The 24145-nt window shown below is 40.5% G+C and overlaps 1 protein-coding gene across 8 annotated transcripts in view; it reads left to right on the top strand.

The window, feature by feature from the left end:
* The window catches only part of DYM (dymeclin), a 336944-nt gene that overhangs the window by 68249 nt on the left and 244550 nt on the right, over positions 1-24145 (top strand). For all 8 annotated transcript variants that reach the window (XM_045458095.1, XM_045458090.1, XM_045458091.1 and 5 more), the window contains one exon: positions 23902-24027. In XM_045458095.1, the coding sequence (XP_045314051.1) occupies positions 23902-24027 (126 nt within the window). The remainder of the gene's footprint in view (positions 1-23901; positions 24028-24145) is intronic.

The following is a 24145-nucleotide window of genomic DNA, read 5'->3' as shown; positions in this document are numbered from 1 at the left end:
ATTCTGTGTCTCCCTCTCTCTCTCTACCTGTCCCCCGCTCACGTGCTGTCTCACTCTCAAAAATGAATAAATGTGAAAAAAAAATTTTTTTTAAAACCCAAAGAATTTCTGGGTAAAGCTTTTTAAAGGGCACCTGCCTCAGCTAGGAGATGTATCTTTTTCTTGACAGCTCTTTTTTCCTGCTATCTGGAATGTGGGACCAGGTAATTTGAATTGTGTGGCCACCTTTGCATGAGTCAGGAGACCCACAGAAAATTCTGCTTTGACATCGTTGAGCTGCTGAACCAAAGTCATCAACTACCAGTGCCCCCTTGCCGCTTTCACCCCCTTCTCGTGAGAAAAATACTTGTTTATTGTAACTGGATTTCTGTCACTACAGCCGAATGCAATTCTTGCATGCTATAAAATGTTACTTTTAAAGCAGTTACTCTCAACTTTGTTTAAAAAAAAAATTGTCTCTCTAAAGCCTTTTTAGACATTTTTTAAATTGCCTCTCCCCACAAATGAAATTTGAATACCCCAGATAGACTGAGTGTATCTTTATGTACTGTGGCCCTTTGGAGGGCCACAAACCATTATAACACCTATGAAGTTTTTTCACCCCTGAAGAATCAGTTTTCACTCTCTTGCGGGTAATATCACCCCATTGAGAATGCAGTCTTTTTCATTAATTTTTTTTTTTTTTTTTTGAGACAGAGAGGGAGGGAGAGAGACAGAGAGAGAATCCCAAGCAGGCTGCACACTGTCAGCACGGAGCCTGATGCGGGGCTCGAACTTGCAAACCGCGAGATCATGACCTGAGCTGAAGTCCAAAGCTCAATATGAGCTACCCAGGTGCCCCAAGAATGCATATTTTAGAAGAATTATTATTTAAAAAAATTTTATTTTTATTTTTATTTTTTATTTTTTAATTTTTTTAAGTATGCTTCATGCCCAGCATGGAACCCAGTGTGGGGCTTGAACTCACCACCCTGAGATCAAGACCTGAACTGAAATCAAGAACCAGACACTTAACCACCCAGGTGCCCCTAAAGATTTTAAAGTAATCTCTATACCCAACATGGAGCTCAGACTTAACAACTCTGAGATCAAGAGTTGCATGCTCTACTAAATAAGCCAGCCAGGCGCTCTTAAAGGATTTATTTATTTATTTACTTACAGAGAGAGAGAGAGAGAGAGAGAGAGCCCGTTCAAATAGGGGAGGGGCAGAGGGAGAGACAGGGAAAATCTTAAGCAGGCTCTACGCCCAGTGCAGAGCCCTATACAGGGGTCAGTCTCACAACCGTGAGATCATGACCTGAGCCCAAATCGAGTCAGACACTTAACCAACTGAGCCACCCAGGTGCGCCCCAGGAATTATTTTTTAAATAAAGACAAAGATTTTGAGATTGATGAGGACAGAATCTCAGTTAACGTGGTGCTATCATTGGACCCGTGTGCTGCTTGCCTGTGGTCCAAACAGGAAGGACCAGGTGTTTGTGAGAAAACGGGCTCCTGGCCTCTGTTGTGCACAGGTCCAGCATCCAGAATTGTAATCTGGGTTTAGAAATGACAACTACCAAACCCTGTCGGGACTTGGTCTGATGACGTGCAGCTTGGAAGGTGGGGCTGAGGCAACTGAGGAATCACTGGGTGGGGAAGGGTACAGGGGACAATGTCCTGTGGAAGTTGAACTCTGTGAGCGACACAGTTCCTTGCACTTCTGATGGCCCTTCTTGCCATTTTTCTAACAGAGGCCAGTATTGTTTGGGGGGGAGGGGGGCAGGCCTTCAGCTTGCCCGTTACCATTCTCTCCCTCCCTGGGATGCGGAGGCGGTGCTTGGGTCGTCTTGAAACCATTATGGTGAGTGCCACCTGCGAAGAATAGTGTCCCAGGAGCCTGGGATATGAATGTTACTATGGAACTATTACACCAGCCCTAGGTGGCTTATCTTAGGATTTCTTCTTAAGTGACAAAAATAAACACTTATTTTGGTTAAGCCACCGTGGTCAGGTTTCTGTTACATATGGTCAAACGTGGGAAGGGGAACACCTATATCATCTACTATCTACTTGTCATAGTACGTGCGATATTTCGTGTGTTCTTGACTTAATTTTTAAAAATTTTTTTTTAAAATGTATTTTGAGAGAGGGAGAGAGAGAGAGAGAGAGAGAGAGCAAGCGAGCATGAGCAGGGGAGGGGCAGAGAGAGGGAGAGAGAGAATCTTAAGCAGGCTTCTCACTGTCAGCACAGAGCCCTATGCGGGGCTCGATCTCATGAACTATCAGATCATGACGTGGGCCGAAACCAAGAGTCGGACGCTTAACCGACTGAGCCACCCAGGTGCCCCTTGACTTAATTTTTAAAAGTTTCATCTCTATTATGCATATGTCATTATCGAATACCAGCAATTTAAGAAATATCCTCAGTGAGTACATTCTTTTTTTTTTTCTCCTTTGTTAATAAAATGTCTTGGTGAAGTTAGGGTGGATGGAAATATAAATAAATCTCTTTAGCTGGCAAATAAGCCTTGAATGCAATGAATAGACCAGCCACTTAAACACCCTTGAGGAGCAAGCAGACAGTGTTGCAATATATCAAACATTTCGGTGTTTTAATGTGTTTATACTTTTTTAAATGAGCTGAAAATGCACAGACAACCAGATGTCTTATATTATGTACACTCAGCTTTAACCAGCTGCTGAAACAATTTCTGATGATTTAATGTTCTTGGAACTCCATTCTACAGGAAGGTTTGTCTTAGTAACGGTTTCCATGTGAAACCAAACTACTATTTTAAATGGTTCAACTACTATAACCGTAGTGCAGTGTGGTGGATCCACTTCTGACTTAAGGGGGAATATTAACTTGAAAAGTGGGCATGCTCTCACACCTGACCATCCCCGGCCTCAATGTAACTTGTCATGTTTCACACGCCAGTGCGGTGCCAGCAGGTGAGAGCAGGAGGAAGGCAGTGTTTTGTTTGTTGGTTGGTTTGTTTTGAGAGAGAGAGAGAGAGAGAGAGGGTGTAAGCGACGGGCAGAGAGAGAGAGAGGGAGAGAATCCCACAAGGGGCAGAGAGAGAGCGAGAGAAAGAGCGAGAGAGAGAAGTGGGCTCACCCAGCTCATGTTTTACCTGAAGCAGGGCTCAAGTTCACCCAAAGCAGGGCTCGAGCTCACTCGATGTGGGACTCGAATTCAGGAACTGTGAGATCGAGACCTGAGCTGTCGGATTCTTAACTGACGGAGCCACCCAGGTGCCCCATGAGGAATGCAGTGTGTTAGCAACCACCGAGGGCAGCTTACAACTGGGACTCTGTGTCTCCCTTTCTCTCTGCTCCTCCCCTGCTCATGCTCTGTCTCGCTCTCCTTCAAAAGAAATAATCAGAAAAATTTTTAAAAAAAATAACTGGTTATTTATTATTAAGAGATCAGGATCAACTGTAGTAGTTTAGATAAACTCCCAGAGTTTGTGGGAATTCACTTGTAATAAAGATTGACTTGTAAGGAGTTAGTGGAAACTGCTTCTCTGATAGTTGGATATTTTGGTAAAATAATAATTCTATGAGATGCTAATCTTCAAAGCCTGATTAAAATAGCACATTTTCCAGGAATCCGTTCTTTACTCCATACCTCTCAGCATTTATATATTTCAAATAAAGACTAAGTCGTTCACAGGGTCATGACTTGGCATTTTTCAGTGTATATTGGGTAGATCCCACTAGAATTCAGTAAAAGCCTGTGCTTTGCTCTGCCTTCTCTGTGATCTCAAGGAAGTGACTGGGAAGGAATAACTTAAGTAAGATGAAGGTATTTTCCTCAAGACATGAATAGAGGGTGTAATACAAGAAATGGTTTGGCATGACAGAGTTGAACGTGTAACACTTAGAATTTGTGAATCGGTCCTCGCGGTGTTTCTGTTGGGGGTTGAATGAGACCCGGGTGACGCAGCCCAGTGGTTGAGCTTTGGAAGGGCCCCAGCAGCAGAGCAGTAACGTAACATCTGACACAGGATGGGCCCAATACTTAGGTTTGCTCGTGAGGCTATCTTATTATGAAATAGAAGTTATTTTGAGAACTTGAAGTGGGTTTCTTCTTTTTAAGGTTTATTTATTTATTTTGAGAGAGTGCGCGTGCAGGGGAGAGACAGAGAGAGAGAGGGAGAGAGAGAATCCCAAGAATCTGGCAACGCAGAGCCGGACGCGGGGCTCCTCGTGCGATCCTGCCCTGAAATCAGGAGTCCGATTCTTAGCTGACATAGCCACCCAGGCACCCCTTGAATTGGATTTCTTAACTTGTCTGTCTTTTTGTCTGTCTTTGGTGTTGTTTTTGTGAAAGCCATCCCTCTTAGCTGTATATGATGATGCTCTTGTCAACCATGGGTCCTACCCTTCTCTACGGCTGCCACTCCATACAGGTCTCTGTGAGGTTGGCTCCAAGTGGGCCATCCCACCGGCCCCAGGTCGGATGTACAGCCTCTTCTTCTGAGATCCATTTCTGTGTTCTCTTTATCAACCTGTGAACTCGTTGAGGACTAGGGCTGTTTAATTCTCAGCCTGGCCCCGATTTGCAGATTTTCCAGTTATGATTTAATCTAAGAACATTCTTCTTTTAGATGAGATACCCCGAATCGATTGCCTTTTTCTGGGTGTCTCTACTCGTGCAGTGTGACTTTGCCTACTGCTCGAGTACGGGGGGTGCTGACGCTCTCCGCTGACCTCATCCGTGTCACTCATTCAGTTTCAGCCACACAGGTGTCCTTGCTAATTTAGGACGTGCCAGCCCACTCCCTGTCTCCAGGGCCTTTGCCCTCTTTTCTTCTTCTGCCTTGAACATCCCCCCTCAGGTACCCGCATGACTCGTGTCCTCACCATCGTGCTTCGTTCTGCTCCGAGGGGGCCTTCTTCTTAGAAGCAGCTGCTCTGACCACCCTGAAATAGGACCCCTCTCATTCTCTGTTCTGTCGTCATGCTTTGTTTTTTGTCTGTACTCAACACTTACCACTACTTTCCATATTAGCTATTACTCTTCTTGTTTGTTTCCCTCAAGTAAGATTAGGAGGAACGCTCCGTGAAAACCAGGACTGTTCCTGTGCCTGCATTTGCTTTGCTCATTGCTGTTACCAGTAGTGTTCAGGCCAGCCGGCACATGGTAGGCTCTCAGCAAATATTTGTCAAATGGCTGAGATAGTGGGGGCACAACCTGTCCAGTGTGCTGAAAGCATTTTGTTTGTCCTCATCTAGTCTGTATGCAGACAGTATTGTGCTAAGGCACATTCCATGGCAAATGCAGTGGCTCAAAGCCCTTTGCAGATGGCGCGTTGTATTATAGAAACTAGGTGTCCTATAGACGTTAGTAGTAGAAGGGGGCTATGGAAACAGAAACACGGAGAAATAACGTCTGACAGTATTTAAGGAAATGGTAGATTAGTTATAAATGCCGAGTGGTCTGAGACCATTGAGTTTGGGGACAGTCAACTTTATATCTCAGTAGTCCTCAGATTATCCCTTTACAGTATAATTATCTCTCTTTCATTAAGTTCATTCTCAAAAACCTGTATTGGGAATATGCCGTGTGTCTATACTTTACTAGGCCCTGGACAAAGAAAGGTGTGGTTTCTGAAGAGCTTGGAGATGGATAAGTATGTAGAAAGAGAGCCCAGGAGGAGGAGCAGTGCTGAGTGCTATAGTCATTGGGGCTGTCGTGATTAGCAGTGGCTCGGCCATCGAAGAGCCAGAGAGGAGCCGGCCCAGGGCCTCTTGAGTGTAAATAATGAATTTGAGGAATCATAAGTGCATTAGTTTTTTGTTTTGTTTTGTTTTGTTTTGTTTTGTTTTTAAAAAGAGCAAGAGAGAGCTCAAGTGGGGGAGGGGGCAGAGAGAGAGAGAGAGAGACTGACTGACTCCCAAGGGGGCTCCATGCTCAGTGTGGAGCCCAACATGGGGCTCAATCCCACGACCCTGGGGTCATGACCTGAGCTGAGATCAAGAGTTGGACATCCAACCTACTGAGCCACCCAGGCGTCCTCATAAGTCCACTAGCTTGATTAGAGCAGAGGGTTTGTGGGAGATTAGGGATGGACTGTGTTGTTTGATGGGGCAAAGACTTGAATTTTAGAAAGACTGACGATTTGACTATGTTTAGAGTTCTCTGTTTATTAAGATGTAAAAGAAGGTACTTTTAGAGCTGTTTTTCTAATATCCATTCTGGAAGTGTTTGGGAAGGGATGAAACTGAATAAGAATCTTATTTGTTAAATCACTTTATCCATAGGGTTTCCAAAATGTAATAAAATGATATGAAATGCATATTTATTTGACCTATAAACTAATGATATTGGCTTAGATGTTATACTGTGGAAAATTGGAAAATTCGAAAACTTTGGTGCTACCATTGAGAAGGTTTGAGAGTGTGAAAAACCATGAATGGTTACTTTATGAAGTCTACAGTTGATGGGGACAGTGAGGGAACTAGAGGACCCATTGCTGGCAGTGAAGGGCTAGACTATCGACAAAATGCCTTTCTGTAGAAGCCCGGCATGTTAACACCTAAACCCTTCTCCAAATCCAGCCTCAGCAGAGCAGGTAGCTGAAAGAGCAAGTCCGTGTTCAAGTTGTAGGTGCTGTAGGGAAATGCCTAGTATGGCTTTCTGATTGAATTAGGGATTTTTTGTCATTATGTGCTCCGAATTAAAGGTGATAGCATTTTCATATGCCAAGACAGTATTATATATTAAGTTCACAACAGCTTTTTAGTTTGAAAATTGATTTCTGGTGTGGTGAGGAGGGAGGGGATCTCAGTTAAGTTCTTAAAAAATATCCAAACCTTGACCGTGTTTACTGAAGTCTGGTGTGGCGAGGAGGGGGGTTCTCAGCTACATTTTTAAAAAATATGTAGAGGTCTACCATGTTGATGGAAGTCTGACGAAAACACCTCCAGTACCACAAATCATGTTGATTTTATAAGTTATGTGCTCAGATTGCTCATAATTGCACAACTGATTGTTAAGAAGTATAGGACATACTGTGTGGTAAGGAAAAGACATTACTAATTCTGAATCCAGAAGATCGGGCTTGAATCCCAACTCTTCTGCTAATAGGCGATGTCCTCCATGTCTCAGTTTTCTCATTTTAAAGTTAGGGGTAATAGATCAGACCAGAAATTGATACTTGGAAAAGACATTTGAAGACATCTAGTTCAGCTGTTCAGCATTTTAGATAAGGAAATTGAAGTGCATGAGTTTGGCGATCAACTCCTGTGGCTGTTGGAGGAACAGCCAAGCCGTACATCATGTCCTTAGATGCAGTGGAGTGGCCAGCGGCTGAGAGGGAGCCCCTGAACCCAGGATGAGGTCTGCCTGGTGTTCTCACTGCCTACTGTGTTGCCAGAGCAGTGCACTTGAAGATGCTTTTGTACATTTTAAAATGCTTTAGGATTATAAAAGTGTATTGTCTTATGCATCCTGAGTACTCAAGAAAAACACTGAATACATTTGCTCTCTGAGTTAATTTTCCTAATTTAGACTTCTCAGTGAAAAGGAGCAGCACTGGGTCACCAACAAGTATAGTGGGCAGAGGGCACATGATGTCTGAGATTGCAGAGAACAAGGCTGAATCATGTGGGAACTGAAGGGAGTTTCTGTCGTGTTTGGCTGCCCGGGAGGACTGGTGCCAACCTGGCCTTTGGTGGGAAAGATTAGCAGCAGCAGAAGTGGGGTCCTGAATCCTGGCTATCATTTTGCCTGTTTGCATATTTTCCTTGCAGGTTATGAGCCAGATAATCGTTGGATTTTTAGAACGAGAATTCAGCTTTTCTTTAGCCTAGCCCTTTCATCTTCTATATGATGTCTCTGGAGTAGAAGGGATATGCATTTCCTAAGGTCAGTTTGCAGGATTCTTAGGTGGCCCTGAAAACACTGACTCTCTGCCTTCAAAGAATTTTTACTGTCATAGAACCAAGACTAGCACGGAATACATTTGTTAATTTCTCTTGCTGTTATTAGTACATGGATAGCAAAGTATGAATGAGGAAGTTCGATAGTAATAATTGCAAAGTTTAATTCTTCAAGCAAAGAATTGATTTTTTTTCTTTTTAATATTGTGTCACTTACATAAGTTAATTCTTGACAGAGTAATTTCTTTTCCAGATTACATTACACATGTATATTATACGCATGTATAATCCAGATTACATTACACGTGGATATTTAATACTAGCCATTGATACTGATGCAATTATTTTATTTATTTTATTTTATTTTTTTATTTATTTTGAGAGAGAGTGAGAGTGTGCATGCATGCAGGGTAGGGGCAGAGAGAAAGGGAGAGAGAGAGGAATCCCAAGCAGGCTCCACACTGGCAGCACAGAGCCCAACACGGGGCTTGAACACATGAGTGAGAGAGAGATCATGACCTAAACTGAAATCGAGAGTCAGACACTTAACCGACTGAACCACGCAGGCGCCCCTGATGGAATTATTTTAATGGTAATCCATGTGTGCTCATGGCTTTGGAAAAAAACAGATAGCACAGAGGGCTTATGATGAGAACAAATGCTGTTTGTCCTATCGCTTTGATTTCTTTCCTCCCCAGAGACAGTCATTTTTGATGTTTAACTGATTGGGTGGTTTATAGAAATCTTTACCGTTATTATACCTTTATGTATATATATTTCTAAATAATGCTATTTCTTTTTCTTTGAATTAGTAGGCTTTAGTTTTCTGAGCAGTTTTTGGTTCATAGCAAAATTGAGCAGAAAATACAGGGAATTCCCATCTAATCCTTGTCCCCCCACTTGTGTAGCACTCCTGCCCCCCTACAACATCCCACCCTGGAGCAGGACATTTGCTGCAGTCGAGGAACCTACATTGACACATCATTATCACCCAAAGTCACGGTTTATATTAGGGTTCACTCTTCATGCATCATACGTAGAATGGGTTTTACCAAACGGGAAATGACCTGGATCCACCATTAATAGTATTATAAGAGCAGACTTACTACCCTGAAAGTCCTCTGTGCTCTGCCTGTTCATCCCGTAGCCACCACTGATCCTTCTGCTGTCTCCTTAGTTGTGCCTTTTCTAGAATGTCATACAGTTGGAACTGTACAGTATGTAGCCTTTTCCAGTTAGCTTTGTTAGCAGTATTCATCTCAGGTTCTTCCATGTTCATGGCTTTATAGCCCATTCGTTTTTAGCACCAAATAATATTCCATTGTTGTGATATACTACATGTACATAAATTAACTTCATGCATGTGTACAGATATAGCCATCATAGAAGTTTTAGAATTGGTATTAAGTGTGTACATTTTAAAATTTGGTAAGAATATAAATTTGGTTAAAAAAACCTGGGGCGCCTGGGTGGCGCAGTCGGTTAAGCGTCCGACTTCAGCCAGGTCACGATCTCGCGGTCCGTGAGTTCGAGCCCCGCGTCAGGCTCTGGGCTGATGGCTCAGAGCCTGGAGCCTGTTTCCGATTCTGTGTCTCCCTCTCTCTCTGCCCCTCCCCCGTTCGTGCTCTGTCTCTCTCTGTCCCAAAAATAAATAAACGTTGAAAAAAAAATTAAAAAAAAAAAAAAACCTAAACTGTCCCTTAAAGAGATGATATCAATTATTTTTTTTTGAAATTTATTTATTTATTTTGAGAGAGAGAGGGAGAGCATGGGGGAGGGGCAGAGAGAGAGAGAGGACAGAGAGAATCCCAAGCAGGCTCCACGCTGTCAGCACAGAGCCTGGTGTGGGGCTCGAACCCATCAACTGCAAGAAAATGACCTGAACTGAAGTTGGACGCTCAGCTGAGCCACCCAGGCACCCTAGATTATACCAATTATAGTCTCACCAAAATCATTTACCAGAGCCTTGCCAATATTGCATAAACTTTTTTGTAAGTTAAAAATGGAAATTGTAGTGTGATTCTTACATGTATTTTCTCATTACGAGTGAGACGGTTTAGCAATCATTTTCAATTCCTGAGAACTCTTTTTCCTCTGTTTCTTGTTTTATGAATGCAACATTTTAAGTTGGCATAATTGGAGTCTGGACATCCATATAACCATTTCAAGAAGTTATGTGGCTGTATTTTATTGATGCGTTTGATGCATTGTTATATGTAGAGCACTGGCTCTTTAAGAAACCACGAAAAGACGGAATGGATATTTGAGTTTATTTGATCTGCCCCCTTGATTTTTACATAAGATGAAGTCGACAGGTGAGGTGGCTTATGAAGGTAATGAGTGACAGTTCTGAGACTAGAATCCAGATTTTTTTGACTCCTAGTCTCCAGGCACTTTCTGTTCCACTATTAAGATTTGTATAAACAAAAGGTATTACCGTGTCTTTGATTTTGTTCACTTTTAAAACCAGCCCCACCACTACTGACAGCATCTGTGATACACTGCACTCCTTCTTAGTCTTTCCTCGTACTTTACTTTCACAGTATCTTTGGTGGCGTGACAGTGATAATTCTAAATTTTGGTCTCAGTCCTTTGAATTTGTCAGTTGTTTTTGTTAAACATATGTTCCATTTACAGTACTGTCCGTTTTCTTATCCAATAGTAAGTAAAAAAGGAGGATGTTTTTCTCCTCCGTATTCGTTGACTTTGTCCTTAGCCAACACTAACACCCATTTCGTGAAGGCTTTTGTCTTTATCCAAGTGTTCCACTCTGCCCTAGCAGAGCAGTGCAAGGTCAAGGCGCCTGTCTTTTTTTTTCTTCACATGAAATTAATAACTTGCTCCAACAGTAGTTTGTTTTAGGACGTTTCCAGCCCAGATGGTGGAAAGTTCTTGGGATAATATGGCAGCCAGAGCAACACTTTGGCTTTTTAAAGTTGACTTTGTTTTGGCGATTGTGTGATGCAGATCTTCTGAAGATCATACAAGGACATTAAAACAAGAAAGATCTGTTAGCTTAAAACATTTTTCATCTTTGAAAAACCACCACACTCAGCATGGTACCATTTTGGTTTCTTTTAAGTACTTTTGGCCTGTCTGGCTCTTTTCCCTGATTATTTGGCACTTAGGATAGGCCAATTAATAGATTTAAAATTTTGTTTTCACAGAAATCCAACATCGCCCTGAATTCCTTTTTTTGAGCATTATAGAAAGTTACAGCAAGAAATGACAGTAGAGATCATTTTGCCCAAAGTACTTATTTGAAAATAGGAAAGCTGAGACCCAGAGGAATTATTTGTTAAAATTAACAGAATGAGGGTTTTTTTTTTTGTTTTGTTTTTTTTATGAAATTTATTGTCAAATTGGTTTCCATACAACACCTGGTGCTAACAGAATGAGTTTACTAGAGAGCTTAGAGGCAGACCCTAAGTGTCCTAATTTTGGATCACTGACTTCTACATCATAGCACAATGTGATTTAAGTTTTTGTTTGCTCTTATTTCAATATGTCAGCAGATGCGAATCAATGAAAGTTTAATTTTAACATTTATGACAGTCCTCTGTTTTTAGTTCTTGATTAATTTAATCTTAGAGCGTATTTTTAAAATATCCAAATACCTAAGTGAACAGTCTACTGCCTCTTCTGGTCCCGCATCCCTCCAGCCGTTCTGTTTGCTTCCATAAGTAACCACTGTTCTTAGTCTCTTCTGTATCCTTCCCGAAGATGTTCATGCGATGCATATGCAGTTATGAGCACAGATTCTTATATCTCCCTGCAGTCACACAAAAGATGGGAAATTATACATACTCTTTTGAACTTTCTTCTTTTTCCAGTCAGCACCTTATCCAGGCAGCTTTTGTACACAAGCATTTAAAGAGCTTTCTCATTATTGTTATGAGGATATTCAGATACCCCCAGATTTACCCCTCGAAAGTGTATTATTAGGTGGTCGTTAGTGAATTCACACAAGTTGTGAAACTGTCATTACCATCTAATTATAGGACTCCTATTGCCCCTTTGTGATATGAATTTAAAGTATTTTTTTTCCTAAATTTGCCTTTCTTTTTTTTTTTTTTTTTAAATTTTTTTAACGTTTATTTATTTTTGAGACAGAGAGAGACAGAGCATGAATGGGGGAGGGTCAGAGAGAGAGGGAGACACAGAATCTGAAACAGGCTCCAGGCTCTGAGCAGTCAGCACAGAGCCGGATGCGGGGCTCGAACTCACGGACTGTGGGATCATGACCTGAGCCAAAGTCGGATGCCCAACTGACTGAGCCACCCAGGTGCCCCGCCTTTCTTTTTTTTAAAGATTTGAATCTTTTAAGTAATCTCTACACCTGTGTGGGGCTCGAACCCACAGCCTTGAGGTCAAGAGTTGCAAGTTCTACCAACCAAACCAGCCAGGCGCCCCTCTAGATTTGCCTTTTGACTTGACTTATTTGCTTATAGCACGCTTTTGTTTTGACGTGGTAAATTTTCAAAAACGACTTTTAAGAGTCTTAATTCATCCATCGTTTATAGCTTCTAGGCCTTCGGATGTATAAACTGGCTCATTGTTAACATTTTTGACCCTTTCTCTTTCTACTTGCCTTCTTGCACATTTCATTGTAGCCCCACTGGCTTCTTTGGCGTTCCTTAAATATGCTAGGCATGTTCCTATCTCTGGGCCTTTGCATGCGCTTATCCCTCTCCCTGGCAGACTCTTCCTGTGCCTCCTTGCTTTTTTCAAGTCTTTGCTCAAAAGTCAGCTTCGTGTTGAGTCTTCTTACTTAAAATTGTAACACATCTGTGATAGATTGTCAGTGGTCCCTCAAATTCATTCTTCTCTTTATTAGCATTTGGCTGGGCAGTGGTTGTCCAGGCAGAGATGACGTTTCTCAGGCTCACCTGCCAGCTAGCTATGGGTGTACCGGAAGAATTGATATATACAGCTCTTACGTTATTTAAAAAGAAATGACTCTCCTTGGAGTGCACTTTTCTCCCTTCTCTCTGGTGGGAAATGGTAACCAGAACAAACTTGGAAGCACATGCAAAGGGTGACAGAGCTTCCTTCCCGGCAGAGCCTTTGAGTGATCTTACTAAGTAGATCCTGCTTGATCTGACTGCTAAGTGGCAGAGAAATGAGGTTTGATCTGGTTTAAAACCTCATTTTGGACTTCTATAGTAGCAGCTTAGCCTCACTATTCCTAACCACCCTAACCAGGTACTCCTTATCCAACCTTCATGCGTTATTTTCTTCATGGCACTTACAACCTTTTCATTTACTGCACAGCATTTTTATCTGTCCCTCTAAAATAGAAGCACCAAAAGGCCTTCTTTAAAGCATGTTTTAAGAGAATCTTCCGTCTTGGCTCCTAGGATTTTCTTTTTTTTTTTTTTTTTTTAAGATTTAATCTTCTGATCTATTTGGGATTTCTTTTAGTATATAGGGTCTGAGGTGTAGATTCAGGTGTTTTTTTTCCTTCTGAAAGCAGACTGCACAGTTGTCTGGACAGTACGTGTACCACTGTGTGTTTGGTATTGTACTGATGAAGTCCCATTCTTAACTTGTATAACAGTGATTTACAGATAAGAAGTGGCTGCTCAGCTCTTCAGTAGATGCCTCACAAGAGAGACCATTGTGGTCTCCATCATGATCAAATCTGAGTGACTACAGTGTATTTGAACTGTTTTTTAGTCTATGCAAACAAAGAGACACTAGATGCCCTTCTTTTCAGGCATTAGTTCCTTTTGGTTCTCTAAATCTTACATTTTTATTCATAGTAAATGGTGTATTGACATATGGGAAGTCTTGGTTTTGGCTCATAGTTATAGGCTATTTTGGAAATCAGAATAGCAAATACTGTATGTGCTAGCTTTATCTTTTTTTTTTTAATTTTTTTTTTCAACGTTTATTTATTTTTTTGGGGGACAGAGAGAGACAGAGCATGAACGGGGGAGGGGCAGAGAGAGAGGGAGACACAGAATCGGAAACAGGCTCCAGGCTCTGAGCCATCAGCCCAGAGCCCGACGCGGGGCTCGAACTCACGGACCGCGAGATCGTGACCTGGCTGAAGTCGGACGCTTAACCGACTGCGCCACCCAGGCGCCCCTGTGCTAGCTTTATCTTGAGTAAAAAGTTTTTACTGAAATGTGTATTTGCTTTGGATAGTCACTAAAAACTAGGTGTCTGTGTTAGAATGCTGTTTGTTTCTTATGGAGGAACAAAATTTCTACGTACAAAGTCTTTCAGATATGCTTTCAACAACAACAACAAAAAAATATATGCTTTCAATGAGACTGAATCTGTGACTCTGTGCCCTCAGCCAGTATTTAAAAGTGTAACTTACATCTTTGATTGGCAAGTGTGATGGTCAATTTTGTGTGACAGCTTAACTGAGCTGAGGGGTGCCTAGAGGTCAGACATGGTTTCATTATTTCTGGGTGTATCCGTGAGTGTGTTTCCAGAAGTAGTTAGCATTAGAATCAGTAGACTTAGTGAAGAAGATCCTACTCACCCATGCCGGTGTCATCCAGTCCTTTGAGGGATGGATAAAGCACAAAGGTGGAGGAAAGAGAGAAATTTACTCTCTTGCTTTAGCCGAGACGTCCATCTTCTCATGTCCTTAGACATTGGTCCTCCTGATTCTTGGGCCTTCCGACTTAGCCTGGGGTTTTTCTGGTTCTCAGGCCTTTGGGTTTGGACTGGAACTCTACCAGGCTTTTCCTGAGCGTCCACCTTGCAGATGGCAAGTAATGGACCCCTCAACTTCCATAATTGTGTGAGTCAGTCCTTCGTAGTAAATCTCTTTTTGTCTATATCTATTCCTATACTATTGATTCTCTTTCTCTGCAGAGCCCTAAGTAATACAAGTGTGGCTGACTCATTGCTGTGATCTGAATGCTTGTGTCCTTCCAAAATTCTTATGTTGAAACCTAACCTACAAGGTGATGGTATTTGGGGGGGATGATTAGGTCATGCGGACAGAGCCCTCATGAATGGGATTGGTGCCCATGTAAAAGATACCCAAGAAAGCTTCCTTGTCCCCCTTCCACTGTGTGATGACACAGCAAAATGATGTTCACCGTCAGGGGCACCTGGGTGGCTCAGTCAGTTGAGCATCCGACTCTTGATCTCAACTCGGGTCTTGATCTCAGGGTCATGAGTTCAAGCCCCATATTGGGCTCCACGCTGGGCGTGGAACTTACTTAAAAAACAAGAATAAAAAAAATTCAAAAAAAAAAAAAAAAGCTCACTGTTTGTGAACCCAGAAAACCAGCTCTTATCAGACACTGAATTTGCAGGTGCCTTGATTTGGGCCTTTGGAACTGTGAGAAATAAATTTCTGTGCTTTGTGAACCATTCAGTCTGTTAGTTTGTCAATTGCAATCTACAAGCACTAAGGCACTCTCCTGCTAAATTGTTTTTCCCTAGTTACAAAGCTTTGTTACTTTGATTGCTCACAGCGAAGTAAGAGGGGTATCATTAAGAAGACCTATGGTTAAAATGAGGTTAGACATTATCCTCAGACCATCATCACTATGATTTTGTTTCTCAAGGAAATTTCCCAGTAGGCACAGCCATTTGGGAGCAAACATTTCTTATATTCATTTTCTTCATGCTCTTCCTATTTAAAAAGTTTAAATTAAAAATAATGAAAATAGTCACCTGTAATCTCATCTCTCAAGATTGCTTTTTTTATTTTTTGCCTGTTAGCACCTGCATGTATATTCATTCATATAATACATAATGTTCTACCATCTTTGCTCAATATTATGTCGCGAGGCAAATATTTCAATAAAGTACGTCCCAGAAGCAGATGAGTAGTGTGTTTTGTAAGGCTAGCATAACCCTGATACTAAAACCTAAGGAACATTACATGAAAAGAAAGTTACAGACTAGTATCTCTTATCAATGTAGAAGAAACATCTTTTTTAAAAAAAATTAGTAAATTGCACCCAGTAATATATGATAAAGGGCATAGCATCATAAACAAGTGGGGCTTATCGGAGGAATGTGATACTGTTAAGACTTGAAAATCCATCAACATAATATGCCATATTGGCAGAATAAATTAGAAAAGCCATATGAGTGTCTCAGTAAGTGTGGAAAAAGCATTTGACTAAATTCAACATCCATTCATGAAAAAAAAAACTTAGAAAACTAGGAATAGAAGGGAACGTTTTCAATACACGTAAATGTGTGTAAAGTGATTGTCCATTTGCAGTGTTCTTGATTTAGGTTGATACACCATGAGTTCTAAATCTATAAGCCTGTCTTCTTTGATTAGTCTTAGCCTTTTTTGCCCACGTTAAGCATACCGTCTGTCACTGAGTGCTATTAGTTTTATTTTGTTCCATATCATTCAAGTCTGGTTGCTCTTTTCCATTCCTGTTGTCAGTGTTTTCATCGTGGTCCTCATAATGTTCTAGCTAGATAATTTATTGCATGTTCTTTGTTTCCTGGGTTGGTCAAAGTATTTCTCCGTGTCAGTATGTCTCCCAACCTCTGATGCCCCCCTTTGTCCCAGTGTCCCTGATTTTGGACACATGAGGCATAGGGTTGAATAGACCACATTCTTCAGTTCAAGGCTAACTGTCATCCCTGCTTCATGTGAGGTCCATCTCTCCCTCCATTTGATATTCATCTGTTCATTTATTCCCATTTATCCCCATTCCGTGCTGCTCTTCTTTCCCGTAAACAGCCATTTGAAATGTGTTTAATGCATTATTTTTATATGTATATGCTCAACTAAATGTTACATGTACATGTATTTTTAATGTGCATAAGTAGAATTGTTACAGAACTCATTCTGTTTACTTATTCCTCTCGGAACTGTTCTTAAACGTTACCCGTGACACTAAATGAACATCTAGTCTGCTGCTGTTAAAACTTTCATTGTGTGTATCCACCACATTTTACTTACCCAGTTCCTCAGTGATGGACACCAGGGCTTTCTCCAACTTTGCAACACCACGAGTAATGAATTGTTTCATAGTTTGTTAGGATCAGGAGTGCAGGCACAGCTGGCGTGGTGCCTCTTGACTCAGATACCTCTTGAGGTTGTAGTTGAGCTTATTGGTGGGGCTGTGGTCTCGTCAGAAGCCTCAGCTAGGGAGGGAGAGACCTGCTTTCTTGATTTCTCATTTGCTGTTGGCAGGATTCTGTTCCTCTAGGGAAATTGGACCGAGGGCCTCAGATCTTCACTGGCTGTTGACTGGAGGCCTCCCTTAGTTCTTTGCCAGGTAGACGTCTGCATATGTCAGCTCACAACAGGGTGGTTAGCTTCTCCCACAGAAAGGGGAAAAAAAAGAGCAAGAGAGGGTACCCAGCACAAGCTGTAGTTGCTTTGTAAGATAATCGCCCCTTGAAAGTGGTTAAAAGTGAGTTATTAGATTCAGCCTATACTCAAGGGGAGGCAGTACATAAGAGCATATGAGTAGCAGGAAGCAGGGATTATTGGGGGTTGTCTTAGAGTTTGCCTAGCACAGTCCTCAGCCAGTTGCTGTGAATTTTTCTTTGGCATATATACATATTTGGGTCATGGGTTGCTCTCTAAAGATGACTTCTCTGGTTAATATTTTTATCAGCAGTACATGAGGGTTTATGTATCATCATTTGCCTGCCGGTACTTTGCTTTCTACAGCATAAAGGGATATCACACTGTCTTAAACTGTTTATATATTTTGTTCTTATTTCCTAGTGGAGTTCTCACCTTTTTCTTGGCCATTTGCAGGAGTTGCTGGCAATATTCTAGATATTAGTTTCTTGTTGTTCTTCTCTATATCATCTGCCTGTTACCTTTGTCCAAGGTTTCATTTGTTGAGCAGTAATCCTGAATTTTGATGTGATTAAATGTATTTTTTGGCTTTGTGGTTTGTGCTCTTAGGCTTTTATTTAAGAAGTCCTTTTTTTGTCCTTCTGTTAGAAACTTAGCGTACATTTTCTTGTGCTAACTTTAGCTTTACCATTCACCTCCAGGTCTTTAATCTGTCTGTAGTAGGCCTTTGATAGGGATCCATCATTGTTTTCTTTGTGAAATGAGCCAGTCTTCTGTACAATCTCTTCTGTCCTCATTGATTTGTGGATCCATCTTTACTGTATATTGTTTATGTCTACACCGCAGGTGTGAGCCATACATTTGGTTTGTAGGTGGATTTCTTTCATTTGTCTGTTTCTTCGTGTGTGCAAACACCATGCTGTTTTTATTGTTACAGCTGCATAACATGACTTGATACCTGGTAGTGAAAGGCCCTCTCGTCACTCTTCATTTTCAGGGTTGACTTGGCCATGTTTACTCTTCCACAAAAAGTTTATTTCATTTATTTTATTTTTTTATATATAATTTATTGTCAAATTGGTTTCCATACAACACCCAGTGCTCATCCCAACAAGTGCCCTCCTCAATGCCCATCACCCATTTTCCCCTTTCCCCTGCCCCCCCCCCATCAACCCTCAGTTTGTTCTCAGTATTTAAGAGTCTCTTATGGTTTGCCTCCTTCCCTCTCTGTAACTCCCCCCCCCCTTCTCCTCCCCCCTGGTCTTCTGTTAAGTTTCTCAGGTATCCACATAAGAGTGAAAACATATGGTATCTGTCTTTCTCTGCCTGACTTATTTCACTTAGCATAACACTCTCCAGTTCCATCCACGTTGCTACAAAAGGCCATATTTCATTCTTTCTTATTGCCAAGTAGTATTCCATTGTATATATAAACCATAATTTCTTTATCCATTCGTCAGTTGATGGACATTTAGGCTCTTTCCATAATGTGGCTATTGTTGAAAGTGCTGCCATAAACATTGGGGTACAAGTGCCCCTATGCATCAGCGCTCCTGTATCCCTTGGGTAAATTCCTAGGAGTGCTATTGCTGGGTCACAGCATAGATCTATTTTTAACTTTTTGAGGAACCTCCACACTTTTTCAGAGTGGCTGCACCAGTTTGCATTCCCACCCATAGTGCAAGAGGGTTCCCATTTCTCCACATCCTCTCCAGCATCTATAGTCTCCTGATTTGTTCATTTTAGCCACTCTGACCTGCGTAAGGTGATATCTCAGTGTGGTTTTGATTTGCATTCCCTGATGAGGAATGATGTTGAGCATCTTTTCATGTGCCTGTTGGCCATCTGGGTGTCTTCTTTAGGAAAGTGTCTATTCATGTCTTTGGCCCATTTCTTCACTGGATTATTTGTTTTTTGGGTGTAGAGTTTGGTGAGTTCTTTATAGATTTTGGATACTAGCTCTTTGTCTGATATGGCATTTGCAAATATCTTTTCCCATTCCATTGGTTGCCTTTTAGTTTTGTTGATTGATTACTTTGCAGTTCAGAAGGTTTTTATCTTGATGAGGTCCCAATAGTTCATTTTTGATTTTAATTCCTTTGCCTTTGGAGATGTGTCAAGTAAGAAATTGCTGTGGCTGAGGTCAGAGAGGTTTTTTCCTGCTTTCTCCTGTAGGGTTTTGATGGTTTCCTGTCTCACATTCAGGTCCTTCACCCATTTTGAGTTTATTTTTGTGAATGGTGTAAGAAAGTGGTCTAGTTTCATTCTTCTCCATGTTGCTGTCCAGTTCTCCCAGCACCATTTTTTAAAGAGATTGTCTTTTTTCCATTGGATATTCTTTCCTGTTTTGTCAAAGATTAGTTGGCCATACATTTGTGGGTCCAATTCTGGAGTCTCTATTCTATTCCATTGGTCTGTGTGTCTGTTTTTGTGCCAATACCATGCTGTCTTGATGATTACAGCTTTGTAGTAGAGGCTAACGTCTGGGATTGTGATGCCTCCAGCTTTGGTTTTCTTCTTCAATATTACTTTGGCTATTTGGGGTCTTTTGTGGTTCCACACAAATTTTAGGATGGTTTGTTCTAGCTTCGAGAAGAATGCTAGTGCAATTTTGATTGGGATTGCATTGAATGTGTAGATTGCTTTGGGTAGTATTGACATTTTAACAATATTTATTCTTCCAATCCATGAGCATGGAATGTTTTTCCATTTCTTTGTATCTTCTTCAATTTCCTTCATAAGCTTCCTATAGTTTTCAGCATACAGATCTTTTACATCTTTGGTTAGATTTATTCCTAGGTATTTTATGATTCTTGGTGCAATTGTGAGTGGGATCAGTTTCTTTATTTGTCTTTCTGTTGCTTCATTCTTAGTGTATAAGAATGCAACTGATTTCTGTACGTTAATTTTGTATCCTGCGACTTTGCTGAATTCACGTATCAGTTCTGGCCGACTCTTGGTGGAGTCTGTTGGGTTTTCCATGTAGAGTATCATGTCATCTACAAAAAGTGAAAGCTTGACTTCATCTTTGCCAATTTCGATGCCTTTGATTTCCTTTTGTTGTCTGATTGCTGATGCTAGACCTTCCAACAGTATGTTAAACAACAGCAGTGAGAGTGGACATCCCTGTCATGTTCCTGATCTCAGGGGGAAAGCTCTGTTTTTCCCCATTGAGGATGATATTAGCTGTGGGCTTTTCATAAATGGCTTTTATGATGTTTAAGTATGTTCCTTCTATCCCGACTCTCTCGAGGGTCTTTATTAAGAAAGGATGCTGTATTTTGTCAAATGCTTTTACTGCATCGACTGACAGGATCATATGGTTCTTGTCTTTTCTTTTATTAATGTGATGTATCACATTGATTGATTTGCAAATATTGAACCAGCCCCGTAGCCCAGGAATGAATCCCACTTGATCATGGTGAATAATTCTTTTTATATGCTGTTGAATTGGATTTGCTAGTATCTTGTTGAGAATTTCTGCATCCATATTCATCATCGATATTGGCCTGTAGTTCTCTTTTTTTTGCTGGGTCTCTGTCTGGTTTGGGAATCAAAGTAATGCTGGCTTCATAGAATGAGTCTGGAAGTTTTTCCTTCCCTTTCTATTTTTTGGAACAGCTTGAGAAGGATAGGTATTATCTCTGCTTTAAATGTCTGGTAGAATTCCCCAGGGAAGCCATCTGGTCCTGGATTCTTATTTTTTGGGAGATTTTTGATAACTGATTCAATTTCTTCGCTGGTTATGGGTCTGTTCAAGTTTTCTGTTCCTTCCCGTTTGAGTTTTGGAAGTATGTGGGTGTTTAGGAATTTGTCCATTTCTTCCATGTTGTCCAGTTTGTTGGCATATAATTTTTCATAGTATTCCCTGATAATTGCTTGTATTTCTGAGGGATGGGTTGTAATAATTCCATTTTCATTTGTGATGTTATCTGTTTGGGTCCTCTCCCTTTTCTTTTTGAGAAGCCTTGCTGGAGGTTTATCAATTTTGTTTATTTTTTCAAAAAACCAACTCTTGGTTTCATTGATCTGCTCTACTGTTTTTTTTAGATTCTATATTGTTTATTTCTGCTCTGATCTGTATTATTTCTCTTCTTCTGCTGGGTTTGGGGTGTCTTTGCTGTTCTGCTTCTATTTCCTTTAGGTGTGCTGTTAGATTTTGTATTTGGGATGTTTCTTCTTTCTTGAGATAGGCCTGGATTGCAATGTATTTTCCTCTCAGGACTGCCCTCGCTGTATATCGTAGCGTTTGGACTGTTGTATTTTCATTTTCATTTGTTTCCGTTTATTTTTTAATTTCTTCTCTAATTGCCTGGTTGACCCATTCATTCTTTAGTAGGCTGTTCTTTAACCTCCATGCTTTTGGAGGTTTTCTGGACTTTTTTTCCTGTGGTTGATTTCATGTTTCATAGCATTGTGATCTGAAAGTGTGCATGTGCATGGTATGATCTCAATTCTTTTATACTTATTAAGGGCTGTTTTGTGACCCAGTATATGGTCTATTTTGGAGAATGTTCCATGTGCACTCGAGAAGAAAGAATATTCTGTTGCTTTGGGATGCAGAGTTCTAAATATATCCATCAAGTCCATCTGATCCAATGTCTCATTCAGGGCCCTTGTTTCTTTATTGATTCTCTGTCTAGATGATCTATCCATTGCTATAAGAGGAGTATTAAAGTCTGCTGCAATTACCACATTCTTATCAATAAGTTTGCTTATGTTTGTGATTGTTTTATATATGTGGGGGCTTCCGAATTTGGTGCATAGACATTTATAATTGTTAGCTCTTCCTGATGGATAGACCCTGTAATTATTATATAATGCCCTTCTTCATCTCTTGTTACAGCCTTTAATTTAAAGTCTAGTTTGTCTGATATAAGTACTGCTACTCCAGCTTTCTTTTGGCTTCCAGTAGCATAATAAATAGTTCTCCATCCCCTCACTTTCAAGCTGAAGGTGTCCTCAGGTCTAAAATGAGTCTCTTGTAGACAGCATATAGATGGGTCTTGTTTTTTTTATCCATTCTGATACCCTGCGTCTTTTGGTTGGAGCATTTAGTCCATTTACATTCAGTGTTATTATTGAAAGATATGGGTTTAGAATCATTGTGATGTCTGTAGGTTTCATGCTTGTAGTGGTGTCTCTGGTACTTTGTGGTCCTTGCAACATTTCACTCACAGAATCCCCCTTAGGATCTCTTGTAGGGCTGTTTAGTGGTGATGAATTCCTTCCATTTTGTTTGTTTGGGAAGACCTTTATGTCCCCTTCTATTCTGAATGACAGACTTGCTGCATACAGGATTCTCGGCTGCATATTTTCTCTGTTCATCACATTGAAGCTTTCCTGCCATTCCTATCTGGCCTGCCAAGTTTCAGTAGATAGGTCTGCTACTACCCTTATGTATCTATCTTTGTATGTTAAGTCCTGTTTATCCCTAGCTGCTTTCAGAATTCTCTCTTTATCCTTGTATTTTGCCAGTTTCATTATGATATGTCATACAGAAGATCAATTCAAGTTATGTCTGAAGGGAGTTCTCTGTGCCTCTTTGGATTTCAGTGTCAGGCTTGTCTTTCATTCAGTTGAAGGAATAAGAACAAATAGGATTGCATTTTACGTGGTTAATATTTATGACAGTTAAATGTCAGGAAAGAGAATTTTTCTATAGTACTTTAAAAATAAGACTTCTGATTAGAACTGAGATTTATCCATTATGTAATAATGTAAATTGCATGGACCTCTTGTGTTGTTTTGTATACTTTGCTTTTAAAAGAGATTTCTGTCAGTAATAACCCCTTAAAATATCTGGTAGAATTTAAGCGTGCCCAATTCTAGAATCAGGTCATATTTAATTTGTTTAATGAGCCTCACTTAAGTAGATGTTAAGTGGGTTTTGTTTTTGTTTTGTGTTTGTTTTTGTTTTTTTTTTTTGGATTTCCATGCATATTTTAGTTCTGTCAGAATATTTTGATATTCTTTCGGAGCTGTTACTCTTTTTGTTGTGTTGTTGAGATCTCCACTTTCCTGATCTGTTCCTGTTCCCCGTGATCATCATGTTTAAACTTTTGCAGTAACTGAAGATTACTTAATGCGTTTATTCTTTTTTGTGCTTCCTCCTCAGCCAAACCTTGTTTCCTTTTTCTTTGACCTAAGACTTATTTCTAAAGAGAGTTAATGATCTTGGGAGGACAGGAGTAGTCCTTCATAATAGAAGTATGCTTAATAAAACAGGAATAATTTGTTCACTGTCCATATTTTGCTGAACATACAGAGGTGGCCTTATGGAAGCAGACACTAGAGATGGGGGGCTGTAAGGTATACATTGTTCTGATTGTTAAGTGATTATCAACACGAAAAGGCATTGTTTTCTTCCCTGCACTGTGACTTACTCTTAAATTTGACAATCTGAATATTGGGTTTCTGCATTATAACCAAACAGGGATGAACCTAAGGTTTTAGGGTTTATCTTCAAAGCAGAACATTGCTGCTGTTTCCATTCTACAGTAATAGACTTGTCATTCAGCAGGAGATTGGAACTGGAAAATAGGAAAGTAATGGGATGCCTGACCCGAGTACAAAAGCTAATGGTTGGGAAAAGCTTTCCTATTTTTGCCTGACTTAATTTTTAGGTAAAACACATTAGTGTTTCTTTGTAACCTAGAAACGTATTGAATATTTAGATTGAGTTTTTAAATGTATAGTTTATGTAGAAAAGAGCAGTCCTAATCTTCCAAAGTGATCATTATTCTGTTTGCTTCCTGTTTCTGTAGAGATATTACATATGAAATCTCAGTAGAGGCTGTATCGACAATGGTGGTTTTCCTTTCTTGCCAACTCTTCCACAAGGAGGTTTTGCGACAGAGCATCAGTCACAAGTATTTGATGCGAGGTCGATGGTATGTTTCTATTTTACATTTTTCTACCTTCTTTTTTTTTTTTTTATTGTACAAATCTCTGTCTCGGGTCTTGTCCTCTAATCTTAATGTTGTCCCAAATGTCCCGCCGAACATTTCC

Source organism: Leopardus geoffroyi, chromosome D3 (genome assembly GCF_018350155.1).
Source record: "Leopardus geoffroyi isolate Oge1 chromosome D3, O.geoffroyi_Oge1_pat1.0, whole genome shotgun sequence".
Classification (NCBI taxonomy): domain Eukaryota; kingdom Metazoa; phylum Chordata; class Mammalia; order Carnivora; family Felidae; genus Leopardus; species Leopardus geoffroyi.
The sequence above is the reverse complement of the archived record's forward strand: the minus strand, read 5'-3'. Positions and strand labels throughout refer to the sequence as shown.